This window comes from Cherax quadricarinatus, chromosome 9 (genome assembly GCF_038502225.1).
Source record: "Cherax quadricarinatus isolate ZL_2023a chromosome 9, ASM3850222v1, whole genome shotgun sequence".
Taxonomy (NCBI): Eukaryota; Metazoa; Arthropoda; class Malacostraca; order Decapoda; family Parastacidae; genus Cherax; species Cherax quadricarinatus.
The window spans coordinates 35,774,651-35,794,268 of record NC_091300.1 but is presented as its reverse complement, the minus strand read 5'-3'; the positions used below and the strand labels follow the sequence as shown (position 1 = coordinate 35,794,268).

Here is a 19,618-nt window from a genome sequence, read left to right as displayed (position 1 = left end):
TGTGTTGGATATGGGTGCTGAAATTCAGGTTGTTGTCAAGGTATAGGCCTAGGAATTTGCCCTCATTATGTCTGGTAATTAGAGTGTTGTTGATCTTAATGTTAATTTGTGCATCTCCTGCTCTGCTACCAAACATAATATAGTAGGTTTTGTCAGTGTTAAGCATAAGTTTATTGGCTGTCATCCAAGTCGATATTTTGATCAGCTCCTCGTTAACAATGGTGTTGAGGGTGGCAAGATTAGGGTGAGAGATGACATAAGTCGTGTCGTCAGCAAAGAGAATGGGTTTCAGGTGTTGGGATACGTTTGGAAGATCATTGATGTATATGAGGAAGAGCAGGGGACCAAGGACACTTCCCTGCGGAACTCCAGTATCAAGTGGCCGTATTGTTGATGCTGTGTCTTTAATGGTAATATACTGATACCTATTAGTAAGGTAAGATTTGAAATAAGCAAGCGCATGGCCTCTTATACCGTAATGGTCAAGTTTGTGGAGTAGGATGTCGTGGTCTACTGTGTCAAAAGCTTTTCTTAGGTCAATAAAAATTCCTAGTGGATATTCCTTATTTTCCAATGCTGTGTAAAGCAGATCTAGCATTTTTATGATTGCATCATTAGTGCTTTTATTTTTCCTAAATCCAAATTGGCAGGGGTTGAGTATGTTTTGTGCTGTTATAAATGAATATAGTCTCCTGTGCACGAGTTTCTCAAAGATTTAGGATAGCAATGGTAAGTTTGATATTGGCCTATAGTTGTTTAAGTCTGTAGGGTCACCACCTTTATGTATTGGTGTAACCCTTGCCATCTTGAGTAGTTTCGGGAAGGTGCTAGTTTCTAGTGACTTGTTAAAAAGTAATGAAATAGCATGTGAAAGGATATGGGCCGCTCACTTGTACAGTAATGGTGGGACACTAGACAGATTCCCTGAGTTGTTTTTAAGTGACTTTATAATCTCGGTGACTTCCGAGGGCTCAGTTGGTGCAAGATAGAAGGAATTTGGGAAATTCCCATCTAGGTAGTCCCCGGAATGGGCATTAGTATGTGGGATTTTATTGGCGAGATTAGATCCTATGGTTGAGAAGTCATTTATCTTGTTAGCTGTGTCAGTGGGATGTAGTGGTGTTTCATTAGGTTTAGTTAGGACAATATTCTTGCTTTTTTTCAGTCTGTGGGTCCCTAGAATCTGAGAGAGTGTTTTCCAGGTCTTTTTTATATCTCCTCTAGTGTCTGTGAATCTACTGGAGTAATATAGTTGTTTGGCTTTCTTTATTACTTTGGTGAGAACTGATGAATAGTGTTTAAGAATATCTTTGTGTATTAAGCCCTGTCTATATTGCTTTTCATATTGGTGTTTCTTGTCAATGGATTTCAGAATGGTGCTGGTTAGCCATGGGCAACCAAGCCGTTTGTTTGTGATCTGTTTCGTTTTTATAGGACAATGTTTGTTGTATAGTCTAAGTAATTTGTTAAGAAAAATGTCTGTCCAGTCATCAATACCATTGGCCTTGGAGAATTCTGTAGGCCAGTCAACAATCTCTAGGTCAGTTGTGAACTTCCTTATTGAGGCCTCGTCATGGAGTCTAAATGAGACTTTGTTGTATTCAAGTGGTGGTTTATTAATGTTTGTCAGGAGGAAGGTAGGGTAGTGGTCTGTAGTGCTATCTGTGATTATCCCTGATTTAAGGGGGGCTAGTATATTGGTCCATATGTGGTCTATTATGGTTGCACTTGTCTCAGTGAGCCTGGTTGGTTTAGTTATTGTTGGTATGAGAAGTGTGTTGTTCATATTGTTGATGAAATCAGTTACAGGCTGATCATCTAGTAAGCCAAGGTTGATGTTGAAGTTTCCAGCTAAGAGAAGGTGGTGCTTATTCATTTGTCTGTTTGTTATTAGTGACTTTAATTTCTCACTGAAATTTGGGATGTTTGTGTGAGGTATCCGGTAAATGGCACCGATTGTTATAGGTGTCTTAAGGTTTTTTACAGTAAAATTAGCAAAAATGTATTCCCCATATTCATCACTAAAGCAAGTGGTGCTAATACAAGATAACTGGTTAGAGTAATAGATTGCAATACCACCCCCAACTTGGTTTGGTCTGCAGTTGTGAATTGCTGTGTATCCTGGTAGAGGGTAGATATCTATTGTGTCCTGCTTAAGCCAGGTCTCAGTAAGAATAATGCAGGAAAAGGGTGTCTTTAGTGATTCAAGGAGTGCCAGGAGGTCATCATAGTGTTTGCTTAAGGACCTGATGTTGTAGTTAAGTACTGATAGGCTTTTAGCATTGTTTAGGATAGTCCTGGCTTGTGATGCTGTGTAATAAAGGCAGTTACTTTCCAACAGGTTTTGATTGGGTGTCAGATTATGGAGGTTTAGATCAGGGTCAACGTGATCAATCATCTTCTAGGTTTAAATTATGGTTATTTATATCCTGAGTTATGTGTTGAGTTCTAGTACTGATATCTGTAGTGGTGGGAAGCTTGGATAAGTATATAGCTAGAGTATTTTGGTCATATAGAGTATAGTCACTACTACACATAATGAAGTTGATGTTGTCTATGTGTTGTGCTGGAATGAACTAAAGTACAACTAGGTATAAACTAATAATATAAAAATACAAATTTAAAATAGAACAAGACTCTCACTTGTAATTGCACTAAGGTCTAATATAATGACTTTTGTGGAGTCTATGTTTTGAGCTAGAATGAGCTATAGTACAACTGAGTTTAATCTAATAATATAAAAAAGGCACAAGACTCTCTCAATTGTAATTGCACTAAGGTCTTATATAAGTTGTTTACAAGAATTAGAGTATAACTAGATTTAAATTGACAAGATAAAATATACAAGTTAAGGTAGCAAAAGAATAAAAAAAGTAGAAAAAAAAAAGATATTTGAGGTAGTTGGTACTAGTTAGCAAAAGATAGTTAAGGGCCTTGAACAATAATATAATTGAAATATACACTAATTGCACACACAATATAGTCACTAAGATATGAAAACAATCTTAGAGTAGGAATTATAATATAAACTTATAATATAAAAATACAAATTGAAATGGTACTTGCAATTGCACTAGAGTCTGGTATAGGTTGTTGACAAGATCAAGAGTATAACTAGATTTAAATTGACAAAATAAAATTCACAATTAAAGTACCAAAAGAATAATAGTAAAAAAAAAAAAAAATGGTAATGTCTTGGTTATAATATGATAGTAAGATGGTAGACAGGTACACAGGTACAAAGGATAATATAAAGGTTGGAGTTGAATATACAAACTTGATAATTTGGCAACAAAATGTTATGGGAAGTATAAAATAATGTTTAATGTACAAAAGTAAAATTGACTGGTAGTAAATATGGTGTTTAATAAAATTTTAGTAAGTAATAATGATTACAAAAAAAGTGAAAAAGTAATGTTTATTTCATTCAATATTGCACTGGTAGTTATACTAGAGGTTATATGGCAGTACAAGGTAATTAAGAGTACTCTAAGATAGTAAATGTGGTATTAAAACAGGTAAAGGTAATTAGACAAGTAATGGTTATTAAACATCAAAAATGTTAAGAGTAAATTGAAATTATAGTAAAAATGATAATTATTAATTTTAGCAAGTAATATCAATTGATAGTATTTAAAAAAATATGAGGTAGTAATATGGACAGAGAAAGTATCAATTCAGCTAATGTTTAAGCAAACAATAGTAAATAAGAAAATTACATAAGGTGACTTATGCTTACTAGTAAAATTACAAAATGAGGTAGTTGATTATTTAGTTACTAAGAGATTGTACAATGAAATTTGAACAATAATGGAGCAAAACATACACTACACTATGTAGGCTTTTAAGTTGGACATTGTTTAGTTATTCTCTGTAAGATTAGTATCCCTGAGAAATCGTGATAGATCATTCTCGTTCGTGATTGTGTACAGTTGACCTACATTTGTTTTCCTAACAAGAATTTTCCCATCCCGTGTGAAGCATTGGTGTATTGTGTCGTTATTCTCCCACTTAAGTTTTCTGACTCTATACAGGAGGTTCTGACGTTTTTTGCCTATGCTACCTGTTACGGGTTCAGTGTTATCACTGCCAACCCGGCTTATAGTGCAGTATTTGCAGGGGTGAGAAGGCAGAGGAGCCCTTACTCATCATGAGGCTTCTTTTGCCACTTTGCATTCAGATGCGAGGCTCCTCTCCTGAATTGTGGCCTCGATGTGTGTATGGTTAGTGGTTGGCTTCTCTCTTCCCTTCTTGAATAGTACCCAAAGTTTTCTTTTTGTGGGCAGACTTTGGTTATTTTCTTAGAGCATGATACTCTTCATGCTTAAAGGCTATCCTTACTGACAGGCCAAAAAGAAGAGGATAATAATGTTGGTTTTGGATGATTGCTAGTTAGGATATTTAATGTGCACAGATACCAAGAGTCATTCATGTGTTCACTGTAATCCTTGTTGCTCTTGTCTTGATTGGTGATTTACTTGGCTCTCATTTCACTGTGTATGCAGAGTCCCTATCTGCTCTGAACAAGGATGTGTTCTGTTGGTGCCTGGGCCATAATTGGTGTCTAGGGAAATGAGAGGGCAGATGCCAGGGGAAATATTGCCGTAGCAAGCCTACTCTATAGAATTTACCATACAATGACTTCATAGACCATATCCACAGATATGCCCTTGGAAAGTGGCAGTAAGTTATACAGGGTTGGGCAGGACGTGGGTGTTTCACCTTCAACAGGACTGTCGACTGAGGCTCAGATAAACACACCTCAGTCATAGCCACATGTTCGCAAATGCTCCTGCTTCCTTCCCTCTCCCCTTCCCCATTGTAGTTTGTGTGCCGCTGACTGCGGAACACATTTTTAACAGTTTGCCCACTGCTTAGGCTTTCCACCTACACCATAGCTTTTATAACTACTCAAGTGGCTGTAGGGATCTCGAGGAACTTTCAAGGGTCTTTCCATATAACGTAGGGGGATTTTTAACTGATGCTTGCTATTTTAACTTTGTATAGCAGTATTTATTTGTGTTCAGTATTTTATTCGTGTTCATTGGTTTTATTGTTTTTTTTTTTAGTTTTATCTTTGTTTTCATTGTGTTGTATATAATTTTTAATTGCTAAAAGTGATGTTGAGTTACCTACACAGCATTCAGTAAATATCACAACTATTACTACTATTACTGCATTGTGGGTCTAATTGTCTAGCATAATTATTCATAATGTAGTGTGAAGATGAGTAAATTGCATTAATGTGTAAGAAATAAAATACTGTGGAACCTTGGTTGTCGAACTTAATTCGTTCCAGATGTTGGTTTGACAACCAAAATGGTTGACAACCAAACCAATTTATCCCATAAAGAATAATGTAAATAGACCAAAAATTACATAATTTAATAATGTATTAACTACTACATAAAACAATGTATAAAATTATAAAGCACACAGAAACTGCAAAAACGAATACTAAATGAAAATTTAATTGAAATACATACTGTACAGTAAATGAAAATTTAACTGCCTCTTACCTGTCAGAAGAGAGCTAATGACAAATCTTGCAGGAGAAAGCTGGTAGGCCTACATGTGAGAGAATGGGTTTGCATGGTCAGTGTGCACAGTATAAAAATCCACAGCACAAGTGCATGAGAAAAAAAACTGCGACTATGTTTTTTGGCTTAAAACAGCGACTTTGTGGTGTATTTTCACATGGTATTCATGGTTGTATTCTCGTTTTATTGGTCTCAACTGATAGACTGGAAGATATATTACAGAAATATAGAAGACTTTCAATGGTTTAAAGAATAAAAGTAGCTTGAAATTGAGCTCAAAGAAGCTGAAATGTTCGATTTTTGCTATTGTTGAAAAGTAAATAAATCACATCACGCGTCCAATACACGTCAACTGGTGGGTCTAATATTCATTCACGAATGATCTGACATTATTTATACAATTATTTCAATTATGCAGTAGTCTGAATAACAGTAAGTCTTCTATTTTTTAGTGTGTGAATAAAAATTCAAAATGAAAAGCAAGCATAATATAAGAGGGGCCTGGAGACGTGACTAATGAACAGATAAAATGTTATTTTATTACCAGGAATGTCTACATTGTTTATACTGGACTCTATTTTGAAATTGACCTCTCTTGAATTTTGTGTGAAATTGGCCAAATTAGAAATTTCAGATCACTTTATTGTGTAGTTGAAATATATAGATGGGCAGTTTCTTGTACTCAGTCAACAGAATAAAAGGAGTTCTAACAAAATAAATATGAGTTTAGTCGACTTGAGCAATGGAAATGACCCAAAATAGGGCTCAAAGTGGGCAAAATCGCCGATGCCTAAATAATGCTGAGACCGCTAACTTCGCAATAGCGTTATTCCTTAAGTTTTCCATCAAATTTCATACTTTTTGTTTCATTACCTTCACAAGATGCACAGCAAGAGCTCAAGAGATGTTTACATCATGCATGTTAGTTGCTATATTGGCCCACGCTGTGGACTCTGGTGATCACGTGATCCGAGCCTTGTCAGTTGACATTCAAGACCACGTACGAGAACCAGAGCTGAATTCCATGTTCAAAAACCCATTTGTTCAATAACTAGTCTGTTTGACAACCAAGGTTCCATTGTATAATCTCTATTTACCTTAGCAAATAGCTTTCATTCAATACTTATTTTTTAATAAATACCACATAAAAACATTTGTATCATGCAAGAAAGATTATTATTATTATTATTATTATTATTACAATGAAGCACCAAACCCACAGGGTTGTACAATGCCTGAGAAATGGGAGGTGCTCAGCTGGAATTCCTTGTCGGTATTTATTACCAAGGTTTATACCATGAGCCCTTTACTAGCAACAAGAGTCTTCTCCTGAAGGGAGATTAATTAAGCTAGTCTTCAGTCCTTGTTGAACCAATGTTCTTTGTATTGAAATACCTACTTGTTAAGCTGGTGAGGAATGGTATGGGCAAAATGTTTGAGATTAAGTACAGCTCTGGGAATATCCATATTCTTAGCAAGCCACACAGGTTTACCCTGGTCCTGGGATTCTGCAACAGCAAACTCTTCCAGTCTTGATTCTAGCAGATCAGCAACTTTCAAGAGGTAGTTTGCACGTTCTTGAGCAGATAAACTTGACCATCTATAAAATAAAATATGTTAAATCATTTATTGTCTCTTCAATCATAATAAAACTCTAGGAATATATTTTGACAGCCAAAGGCTGTGTTTGTTTTCAGGGCTTTTAGAATGATTCAAGAAATAGTAAGTGTAAAGTTATGGATCACTTCTAGATATAATAAACAAAAGACATACTTTGGAAAAGCCCTTTTGGCAGCTGCCACAGCAGCTTCAACCTCAAGCTGGCCAGAGTCTGGCACCTTGGCCCAAACCTGTCCAGTACTAGGGTCATAAGAGTCCAGTAAACGCTTGCAAGGCAACATTGTTCCAGCGATGAAATTATTTAGCACCAGCACTTCCTCCATCATGCCTGGAAATAAATATATTTACATTAATATTGCATTATATTCACAATAAAGCTCTTGATCCATATGGGTTGTTCAGCAGAATGTATTTAGAATGAAGCAGTTGACTTCATATGAAAAACCTAGCTGTATAACCATTGTGGGTTTAGTGCTTAGTTTTGATTGTAATAATAATATGAAAAATTAAATGTCAACATACCTTCCTGCATTTTCAGCTTTGTAGCTACATCATAAATAGTGGTCCTTATGACCCTGTAAAACTAACTGTTCTATTACTGTGTTTTTTGAGGTTGAGCTCCAGCTCCTGAGCCTTTTAACCTTCACTCTACTATAATTTTTGCCTCCCTTAGGTTCCATTATGCATTTTTGTAATATATGGGGTAAACCTCAGCCAACACTCTTCCTACATCATATTCGCAACCTGAGAGTTGATCCTGTCACACCCCCAGCTGATAATGCACATAAAAGGTACAGGCTGTTCAACTGCCTTCCAGCATACATAAGGAGTATTACCAATAGACCCCTGGACGTCTTCAAGAAGGCGCTGGACAGGCACCTAAAGTCAGTACCCGACCAGACAGGCTGTTGTTCATACGTCGGGTTGCGTGCAGTCAACAGCAACAGCCTGGTTGATCAGGCCCTGATCCACCATGCGGTCTGGTCACAGACTGGGCCATGGGGGCGCTGACCCCCAAAACCCTCTCCAGGTATACTCCAGTACAATGTGTAATAATGTGTTTGTAAAGTCATGGTAAGCACTGCTTATGCTATAAAACTTCTCTTCAAATGAAATATCTATTTTATTTAATATATTATTGTATATTTCTTGCATTTTTATTCCTGTTTCTGTGAATTTAAACCTGATGTAATTGAAGTTCAAACTTTTGAAACTTGTTAGACAAGTGGAATACACAGTTTGGAACGTGCTGTATCATTATCATGGCTCACAAAATCATAATGACATGATTGCAAACAAACCATACCACGGATGGGGTTAGAACCCACAATCAGAGAGTCGCAAAACTCCAAACCGACGCGTTAGCCACTGAACCAGCTATCTACAATAAGAGTCATCCAGCTAGGTATATTTCTACACCTATGCTAACCTTCCTATGGTGTAGAAATATACCAAGTTGGATGAATCTTATTGTAGCTAGCTGGTCCAGTGGCTAATGCGTCGGTCTGGAGTTTTGTGACTCTCTGATCGTGGGTTCTAACCCCCCACCCATGGTACGATTTATCATTATCATCTTTCCTGCTGGGTAGAATGATACACCACTGTCAGATGAAAGCTGAAAACTATTAGGATTCAAATCAGTCAAATATGCCATGAAAACCATTCTGATGATAACCTTTCCAATCAGAAATATTTGTTTCCATCAGAAATATTTGTTCCTGCCTAGAGATTTAGGCAGGGAAAGCGGATTCCCAAATTGAGGATTCTCAGTTTTGATGCTCTTTGTCATTATGTTGGTTGCGAAAAGAATTTCCTGTGCTTGCTTTTCACTGATATTACAGTACAGTGGACCCCCGGTTAACGATTTTAATCCGTGCAAGAGGGCTCATCGTTATGCGAAATAATCGTTATGCGAATTAATTTTCCCCATAAGAAATAATGGAAATAAAATTAATCCGTGCAAGACGCCCAAAAGTATGAAAAAAAATTTTTTTTACCACATGAAATGTTAATTTTAATACACACAAACTGAAAAAGGCATGCACAATTACATGACACTTACTTTTATTGAGATCTGGTGATGATTGATGGGATGGGAGGAGGGGAGAGCATTATCTTCTTACTGTTTAGAAGGGGAATCCCCTTCCATTAGGACTTGAGGTAGCAAGTCCTTTTCTGGGGTTACTTCCCTTCTTCTTTTAATGCCACTAGGACCAGCTTCAGAGTCACTGGACCTCTGTCGCACAACAAATCTGTCCATAGAGCTCTGTACCTCCCGTTTCTTCAAGACTTTCCTAAAATGGGCCATAACATTGTCATTGAAATAGTCACAAGCACGGCTTGCAACAGCTGTGTCAGGGTGATTTTCATCTATAAAGGTTTGCAGTTCAAACCACTCTGCACACATTTCCTTAATCTTTGAAGTAGGCACAATGGATTCCACAACTGGCATAGGCTTCTCAGGGTTAGCCCCAAACCCTTCAAAATCTTTCTTAATTTCCATACTAATTCTCACCCTTTTTACCACAGGGTTGGCACTAGAAGCTTTCTTGGGGCCCATGGTCACTTATTTTCCAGAAACACCACCGAAAACACTGTAATAATACGAAATATTCCGAGTGTATGCTTGGATGTTACCGCGGAGGCTGGCTGGTAAACAATGGGACGGCCGGCACATGTGAGGGCACATTGGACGCGTCTCGGACGAAAATCGGTATGCGGGTTTTTAATCGGTATGCGGGGCAAAAATTTTGCGATAAAAGTAATCGTTATGCGGAAAAATCGCTATGCGATGCCATCGTTATGCGGGGGTCCACTGTATAACTATAGCATTTTCTTTAGTATTTTTATCACTGAAATTACAGCTAAGAGTGTTTCCATGTCAGAAGAATTAAAAGATAAAACTATAAGAGAAATCATGAGTCAATTTTATAAAGATGAATGACTTGGAATAGGTTTACAGTGAGGTACTTACCCTTTGTTAATTATTCTATAATAAATGAATCTTTAGAGCACAGCTTCTCTGCTGCCTTGAAAAATGGCAGAATGAAACAATGAGGATCATCCTAGGATGTCCCCGTACCACCAAAATTCTGAACATGTGACAAGAACATGCCAATCCAAACAACAGAGACCGTGTCACTGAAAGAAATATTCTCATTGGTGTTAATATGTTCAGCCAAATCCATCCAAATCCTTACACAGGAACACTCCATACATTTTTGTGAACAAATGAATCATTAAAAAAAAATGGAACTGACCTAAAAATGAATCAGATACATGATCTGTGTCAAGTACGACAACAGCGACACTGAGAAACTACCTCATTCCAAGCCACTATCCTTTGCTTTCCCTGAAGAACCAAATTAAATCGCATGTATTATGAAAACAGATTACAAAACATCAAAGGAGATATAAACAAGACCTGGAAAACCCTATCTGAAATTCCAGGAACTAAAAGGATATCCAAAAACAAAACAATCAAATTAACAAAATCAGATGAACCCCTACTCCCACCAACTGAAACAGCAAACAGACTCTATGTTTTCTTCACTATAGGAAAGAATCTAGCAAGCAAAATCCCAAGATCAAACACCCGTCCATCAGACTATCTCACAGGCACCTACCCACATACACTATTCCTAGCCCAAACCAACCCAACAGAGGTCTTGCTCATCATCAACACCCTTAAGAACAAGGCAGGAGATATAAACAACTTGCCTACTTTTATGTACAAAACAGCTTCACAAGTAGTCACCAATTATTGCAACACTCTTTAACAAATCCATTGAGTCCTCCACCTTCCCAGGAGTTCTCAAAATAGCGAGGGTTACCCCGATCCACAAAGGAGGTTATCAAGCTGACTTGAATAACTATAAACCAATTTCTAACTTACCACTACTCTCTCAAATCTTTGAATTAATTTTTCATACACGGATCTATTCCTACCTCATCTCAAACAACATACTAAACCCCTGTCAGTTTGGATTCAGGAATAATAAAAGCATAAATGATGCTATTATACACATGCTAGAGCTAATGTATACTGCTCTCCAACTGAGATTTTTCATTGGCTTATGTAAAGCTTTTGATACAGTAGACCATGAATTGCTGCACACTAAATTAACACACTATGGTATAAGAGGCCATTCCCTCAACTACCTAAAGTCATACCTTAGTAACAGACGCCAATACGTGTATGCAAATGGTGCAAACTCTTCCCCACAACCAATCACGGTAGGAGTCCCACAGGGAAGTGTCCTAGGACCACTCCTCTTTCTCATCTACATCAATGACCTACCGAATGCATCACAGCTACTCAAACCCATATTATTTGCAGATGACACTACATACGTCTTCTCACACCCAGACCCAGCCATACTCGCCAACACTGTCACTGCTGAATTGCAGAAAATATCTACCTGGATGATGATGAATAAACTTACCCTAAATACTAACAAAACATATTTCATTCAGTTTGGAACCAGAGCTGCAAATGCTCCACTTAACATAACACTAAATGGATCACCCATCACAAGACTCGCAGAGGGAAAATTCCTAGGAATCCACCTAGACAGTTTACCTGGAGTTTACCTGGAGAGAGTTCCGGGGGTCAACGCCCCCGCGGCCCGGTCTGTGACATGTGGTAAAATTTTTTTTTTTTCATACTTTTGGGTGTCAGGCCTGTATTTCATTCAGTTTGGAACCTGGTGGATCAGAGCCTGATCAACCAGGCGTGTTCCTGGTGGATCAGAGCCTGATCTGTTACTGCTGGCTGCACGCAAACCAACATACGAGCCACAGCCCGGCTGGTCAGGAACCGACTTTAGGTGCTTGTCCAGTGCCAGCTTGAAGACTGCCAGGGGTCTGTTGGTAATCCCCCTTATGTATGCTGGGAGGCAGTTGAACAGTTTCGGGGCCCCTGACACTTATTGTATGGTCTCTTAACGTGCTAGTGACACCCCTGCTTTTCATTGGGGGGATGTTGCATCGTCTGCCAAGTCTTTTGCTTTCATAGTGAGTGATTTTCATGTGCAAGTTCGGTACTAGTCCCTCTAGGATTTTCCAGGTGTATATAATCATGTATCTCTCCCGCCTGCATTCCAGGGAATACAGGTTTAGGAACCTCAAGCGCTCCCAGTAATTGAGGTGTTTTATCTCCGTTATGCGTGCCGTGAAGGTTCTCTGTACATTTTCTAGGTCAGCAATTTCACCTGCCTTGAAAGGTGCTGTTAGTGTGCAGCAATATTCCAGCCTAGATAGAACAAGTGACCTGAAGAGTGTCATCATGGGCTTGGCCTCCCTAGTTTTGAAGGTTCTCATTATCCATCCTGTCATTTTTCTAGCAGATGCGATTGATACAATGCTATGGTCCTTGAAGGTGAGATCCTCCGACATGATCACTCCCAGGTCTTTGACGTTGGTGTTTCGCTCTATTTTGTGGCCAGAATTTGTTTTGTACTCTGTTGAAGATTTAATTTCCTCGTGTTTACCATATCTGAGTAATTGAAATTTCTCATCGTTGAACTTCATATTGTTTTCTGCAGCCCACTGAAAAATTTGGTTGATGTCCGCCTGGAGCCTTGCAGTGTCTGCAATGGAAGACACTGTCATGCAGATTCGGGTGTCATCTGCAAAGGAAGACACGGTGCTGTGGCTGACATTCTTGTTTATGTCGGATATGAGGATGAGGAACAAGATGGGAGCGAGTACTGTGCCTTGTGGAACAGAGCTTTTCACCGTAGCTGCCTCGGACTTTACTCTGTTGACGACTACTCTCTGTGTTCTGTTAGTGAGGAAATTATAGATCCATCGACCGACTTTTCCTGTTATTCCTTTAGCACGCATTTTGTGCGCTATTACGCCATGGTCACACTTGTCGAAGGCTTTTGCAAAGTCTGTATATATTACATCTGCATTCTTTTTGTCTTCTAGTGCATCTAGGACCTTGTCGTAGTGATCCAATAGTTGAGACAGACAGGAGCGACCTGTTCTAAACCCATGTTGCCCTGGGTTGTGTAACTGATGGGTTTCTAGATGGGTGGTGATCTTGCTTCTTAGGACCCTTTCAAAGATTTTTATGATATGGGATGTTAGTGCTATCGGTCTGTAGTTCTTTGCTGTTGCTTTACTGCCCCCTTTGTGGAGTGGGGCTATGTCTGTTGTTTTTAGTAACTGTGGGACGACCCCCGTGTCCATGCTCCCTCTCCATAGGATGGAAAAGGCTCGTGATAGGGGCTTCTTGCAGTTCTTGATGAACACGGAGTTCCACGAGTCTGGCCCTGGGGCAGAGTGCATGGGCATGTCACTTATCGCCTGTTCGAAGTCATTTGGCGTCAGGATAACATCGGATAGGCTTGTGTTAACCAAATTCTGTGGCTCTCTCATAAAAATTCATTTTGATCTTCGACTCTCAGTCTGGTTAGCGGCTTGCTAAAAACTGAGTCGTATTGGGACTTGAGTAGCTCACTCATTTCCTTGCTGTCATCTGTGTAGGACCCATCTTGTTTAAGTAGGGGCCCAATACTGGACGTTGTTCTCGACTTTGATTTGGCATAGGAGAAGAAATACTTTGGGTTTCTTTCGATTTCATTTATGGCTTTTGGTTCTTTCCGCGATTCCTGACTCCTATAAGATTCCTTTAGCTAAGTTCGATGCTTGCTATTTCTCTGACCAGTGTCTCCCTACGCATTTCAGATATATTGACCTCTTTCAGCCGCTCTGTTATTCTTTTCCGTCGCCTGTAAAGGGAGCGCCTGTCTCTTTCTATTTTACATCTACTCCTCCATTTTCTTAGAGGAATAAGCCTTGTGCATACATTGAGTGCCACCAAGTTAATCTGTTCTAGGCATAAGTTGGGGTCTGTGTTGCTTAATATATCTTCCCAGCTTATATCAGTTAGGACTTGGTTTACTTGGTCCCACTTTGTTTTTGTTATTGAAGTTGAATTTGGTGAATGCTCCCTCGTGACTAATCTCATTATGTCGGTCTGGGGCTCCATGCATACATGTCTGAACCTCAATTATGTTGTGATCTGAGTATATTGTTTTTGATATGGTGACATTTCTTATCAGATCATCATTGTTAGTGAAGATGAGGTCTAGTGTATTCTCCAGTCTAGTAGGCTATTATTTGCTGGTTTAAATTGAATTTTGTGCAGAGATTTAAAAGCTCGTGTGAGTGTGAGTTTTCATCAGAGCTGCCTCCTGATGTTATTACTGCAACAATATTATTTGCTATATTCCTCCATTTTAGGTGCCTTAAGTTGAAATCCCCCAGGAGCAAGATGTTGGGTGCAGGAGCTGGAAGATTTTCCAGACAGTGGTCAATTTTTAACAGCTGTTCCTGGAATTGCTGGGATGTTGCATCCGGAGGCTTGTAGACTACCACAATGACTAGGTTTTGGTTCTCGACCTTTACTGCTAAAACTTCCACTACATCATTTGAGGCATTAAGCAGTTCTGTGCAAACAAGTGACTCTGCAATGTACAGGCCAACCCCCCCCCCCCTTTTGCCTGTTCACTCTGTCACATCTGTATAGGTTGTAATCTGGGATCCATATTTCGTTGTCCAAGTGATCCTTTATGTGGGTCTCAGTGAAAGCCGCGAACATTGCCTTTGCCTCTGCAAGCAGTCCACGGATGAAAGGTATTTTGTTGTTTGTTGCTGGCTTTAGACCCTGTATATTTGCAAAGAAGAATGTCATCGGACTGGTGGTACTATTGGTACTGGGGGGGGATTTTTTTTCCGGCATTAGTGTCTGTATCTGTTGGTTTGGAGTGGAGGCCATCGACTGTGGTTCCACTCCAGGAATGACTGGATTTCGTGTACGATTTCTGCCATTTCCTGCCAGTTTTTTTCCTTTCTGGCACTAAAAAACCTCTCCCTCTTCAGTGGCTGTGGCTACCCAGCTTTTCCCATGGCCTGGATGTTTTGTATCTTTTTGTCCCCTTTAGATGGTGTGCCTGGCAATTTAAGTTATAGCACAGTCTTTCCTGTAATGAAGAGGTACACATTTCAGGGTGAAAAAGCTTAAAGGAAGTGAGTTTGCATTTTCCTGTTGTCATATGGGCACGGCATTTTCTAGGGTGGTCATAGTTGCACGTCATGTCTGTTTTTCCAGATTTCCCATGTCTGCAGATACCAAGTGCATAGTATGTGCACAGGCTTGGTTTCCGTTTGCCTTGGGTTTCTGTGACTGTATTCCCTGTTGGTGCATGTTTCCCTGTCTTATTCCTATCCTCCCTAGCACCAACAATGGAGCTCCCACCAGTTGTTTTTGGTAATATATCCTCACTATTTCTAGTGGAGTCCTCTTGTTTGCTATTTCCTGTGGTATTTCTAGTTTGCAATATTGGTTTTATCTTATCTTTGACTACACTTGTTTCCCCACTACGGCTCCTGTCCCCTATGAGGTCATTTATATGTATTCCTTCCTGCATATAATTCCCAAATACCTGGACAAAATCTCCAGCTTCACCATTACTGTCTCCCAGGACAGCACCTCCAGCTTCACCATTACTGTCTCCCAGGACAGCACCTCCAGCTTTACCATTACTGTCTCCCAGGACAGCACTATCAGCCCCACATTTACTGACTACCAGGACATCACCTCCAGCCTTACAGTTTCTGACTACATGGCCAGTATCAAGGGCAGTACCATTCAGCCCAGACTTTTTATGTTCCCATCTGTTGTAGATTATTATTATTATAATCAAGGGGGAAGCGCTAAACCCGGAGGATTATACAGCACCTGGGGGGGGGGGATGTGGAAGGCATTCAGGCTTAATTCGGGGAACTGGAGCACAGATTCAATTCCCTAAATCAAGAGCCCCTCACCAACATCCCATCTGTTGTAGAAAGCTTCCAGGTTTTCTACGAAAGCAGCTTTGATGTTATCCTCTTTTAATACCCTTGTGATTTTAGTCCACAGATTTATCTCATTTGGGCATACCCAAAAACACTTCCCTGTTTTAATACTGCTTGTAGCTAGTTCTTGGATATCTGCACAAGGGGCGTGACACCAATTTCCACAAAAATGACAATTTATCCATGTGGAAGCCTGTTTGTTTGACTGCAGACTACACAGAGCTTCATAATGATTTGAATACTCTTGAATACTCTATTAATAACCTCCTTAACCCTTTGAGGGTCGACAGGCCCTCTCCGAAACTCGTTCTCAGGGTCGGCTAAATTTAAAAAAAAAAAAAAAATTATTTTCTCTTATGAAAAGATAGAGAATCTTTTCCCGATCATAAAGACACCAAAAGTTTGAAATTTGATAGAAAACTTACGGAATTATGCTCTCGCAAAGTTAGCGGTCTCGGCGATGTTTACGCATCGGCGATTTTGCCCACTTTGAGCCCCATTTTCGGCCAATTTCACTGTACTAGTCGACAAAAAACATGAATATTTCGCTAGAACTCCATTTTTTCTATCGAATGGGTGCAAGAAACCACTCATTTATGAAATTCAACTATCCAGTACAGTGGTCAGAATTTAGCAATTTTGCCAATTTCACTCAAATTTCAAAAGATGCCAATTTCCGAATAGGGTCCATAATAAACAAAGACATTCCTGGCACTAAAATGACATTTCCTCTAGTCATTAGTCATGTCTCAAGGCCCCTCTTATATTCTTTTGCTTTCCACTTTGAATTTTTATTTTCACAAAAAATATAAGATTTACTGTTATGCAGACTACTGCATTAGTGCAAAAAATGGTATAAATATTATTGGTGCACTTGTGAAAGAATATTAGACTCACCAGTTGACGTGTATTGCACGCTTGGCACGATTTGTTTACTTTTGAAGTTTGGTAAAAATCGAACATTTCTGCTACTTTGAGCTCAATTTCAAGGTACCTTTCTTTGTAAAACCAGTCAAAATCATCTCAATTTCTGTAATATGTCTTCCATTCTATAAAACGAGACCAAGAAAACTAGAATACAACAATAAATACCATACGAAAATACACTGCAAAGTCGCTGATTTATTAAAAAAAAATGGTCAAAGTTTTTTTTTCTCATTATGCACTGTGTGCTGCAGGATTTTTTTTAGACTGTGCACACTGACCACATAGACCCATTCTTTCATATGAAGGCCTACCAGCTTTCTCCCACTAGATTTGAGGCCGCTAGAATTTATGAGTACTAGTACGTCAAAAACCCCTAAGCGTAAGACGTACTAGTACGACAAAAACCCTCAAAGGGTTAAATGAAGCTCTAGCTATTTGTATTTCTATTTCTAACTGTACTTGTATATTGGACAGCTTACCGTGTACGTTCCTGATTTATATTTATTGTTTGTGTTTGATAAGGGCGCCTACAACCCCATCCGTTTACAGTCTGCTTTATTGTCCAACGAATCCGTTTGAAACCGGTCAAGGGTTCGGACCAGTAGCCTCAAATTCCAGACACATACAACAAACTTCCAAGAAAATCTCACAGTAGGCATACTATCAAAGATACGGTACTATGTTTCACAATCAGCTCTCCTTACACTGTATCACTCACACATCTACCCTTATCTCACATATGGAATTTGTGCATGGGGGTCAACAACATCAAATCACCTAAGGCCACTAATAACCCAGCAAAAGACTGCAATCAGAATAATGATAAATTCCCACTCATGACAGCATACTCCACCTCTATTCAAAAGTCTAAATTTACTCACCATAAAGAACATCCACACTTATTCATGTGCCTACTACATACATAGAACAATACACGCAAACATAAACCCTCCACTCAAACTTCTCCTCACCAACCTTAACAGGACACACGACCATAACACAAGACACAGATCTCTTTTTGATGTACCCCATGTCCATATCACACTGTGTAAAAACTCTATGCACATAAAGGGCCCCAAAATCTGGAAGTCATTACCAGAACATACTAAAGAAACCAGGCCTGAAAATCAATTTAAGACTTCTAAAAAATCACTTACTCACCCAGGACTAAATAATCAACACTCAATATTTAACATTACAATAATTCTCCCAATTACTTATTATTATTACAATCAAAAAGAAGTGCTAAGCCACAAGGGCTATTACTTAAATCTTAAAACTTCAAGACAACGTATAGCAAACTGATCATCTTTCATATACATTGTAATGTGACAAATTTATACAACTATAATGCGTTAGTATCAATATGTTCAAATTTCATTGTTTCAAATATGTACTCAATTGTACTTCATATTGTAAATTGTTTACTGTAATTTTTAACACTGAACTTTTCATTGCTTGTTAATTTCAAGTTAATTTTAAGCCTGCCCATAATGCTCTGCATACAAGGGGCTTTTGGCATGTACACCAACTACAGTGGACCCCCAGTTATCGGCCGGTTTGGTTATTGGCCAACTCGGTTATCGGCAGGATTTTCAGTGCTCGGTTATCGGCAGTTTTGGACGCGTCCATCCACCGGCTGGGGCAGCTTGCGCTTCAGTTTGGCTTTGTCTCTCGGTGGCTGAGGAAGCTTCTGCACATACATAAAATTCAAATTCAATTCAAATTCAAAGTTCATTCTCTATAAAGATTACAATGTTCAATTTACAGAATTTGATTGTTGTGTGGTTTACATGTAGTTAAATAATGATTACAGAGTGTACCACTAGAATGCCTAGCATGGCTAGGCATTTTGGGCAGACTTAGTTTAATTCTTTATTTTAAAATATTACAAATTATGAGGTAAGTTGGTATTATGGCTAAGTGACTAAATACTAGTTTGTGAGTTTAGCAATGTGAATGCTTTTGTTTTGGCACAGTACATAGTTTCAGTATTGGAGTATCATAGGATTCATTATTTTAAGATAGAGATTAATATTTCTGTTTATGGTCAAATGGGTGAGTGAGTGTAAGTGTGAACCACCAGGTGGTATTCGTGTAGTTAGTTGATGGGGTTTATCAGGGAGATAAGATGTTTTCTAATGGTAGTTTTGAAGGTGATGAATGTGTCTGCAGTTCTAGAGTTCTCAGGTAGGGTGTTCCAGATTTTAGGGCCTTTGACATACACTGAATTTTTGTAAAGGTTTAGTCGGAGATGGGGAATGTCGTAGAGATGTTTGTGTCTGGTGTTATGCCTGTGGGTTCTGTCACAACTATCAAGAAAGCATTTTAGGTCAAGGTTGATATTGGAGTTTAAGGTCCTGTAGATGTAGATTGCACAGTAGTAAGTGTGGATGTACTGAACAGGGAGTAAGTTTAGATCTATGAAGAGTGGGGGGGGTGTGTTGCCAGGGATGGGATTTAGTGATTATTCTTACTGCAGCTTTTTGTTGGGTTATTATTGGCTTTAGGTGTGTTGCTGCAGTTGATCCCCAAGCACAAATAGCATAGGTGAGGTATGGATAAATAAGTGAGTGGTATAGTATGACAAGGGCATTTTGCGGCACGTAGTATCGTATCTTGGAGAGGATCCCAACTGTTTTGGATACTTTTTTGGTTATGTG

At 38.9% G+C, this 19,618-nt stretch overlaps 1 protein-coding gene across 3 annotated transcripts in view; it reads right to left on the bottom strand.

The window, feature by feature from the left end:
* The window catches only part of LOC128705185 (2-aminomuconic semialdehyde dehydrogenase), a 170,111-nt gene that overhangs the window by 118,064 nt on the left and 32,429 nt on the right, over positions 1–19,618 (bottom strand). For all 3 annotated transcript variants that reach the window (XR_011391788.1, XR_011391789.1, XM_070083387.1), the window contains exons 2-3: positions 7,314–7,488; positions 6,940–7,140 (exon numbers count right to left, since the gene is read on the bottom strand). Coding sequence is in view for 1 of the 3 variants with exons in the window: in XM_070083387.1 (XP_069939488.1) it covers positions 6,940–7,140; positions 7,314–7,486 (374 nt within the window). In the remaining 2 variants the exon portion in view is untranslated. The remainder of the gene's footprint in view (positions 1–6,939; positions 7,141–7,313; positions 7,489–19,618) is intronic.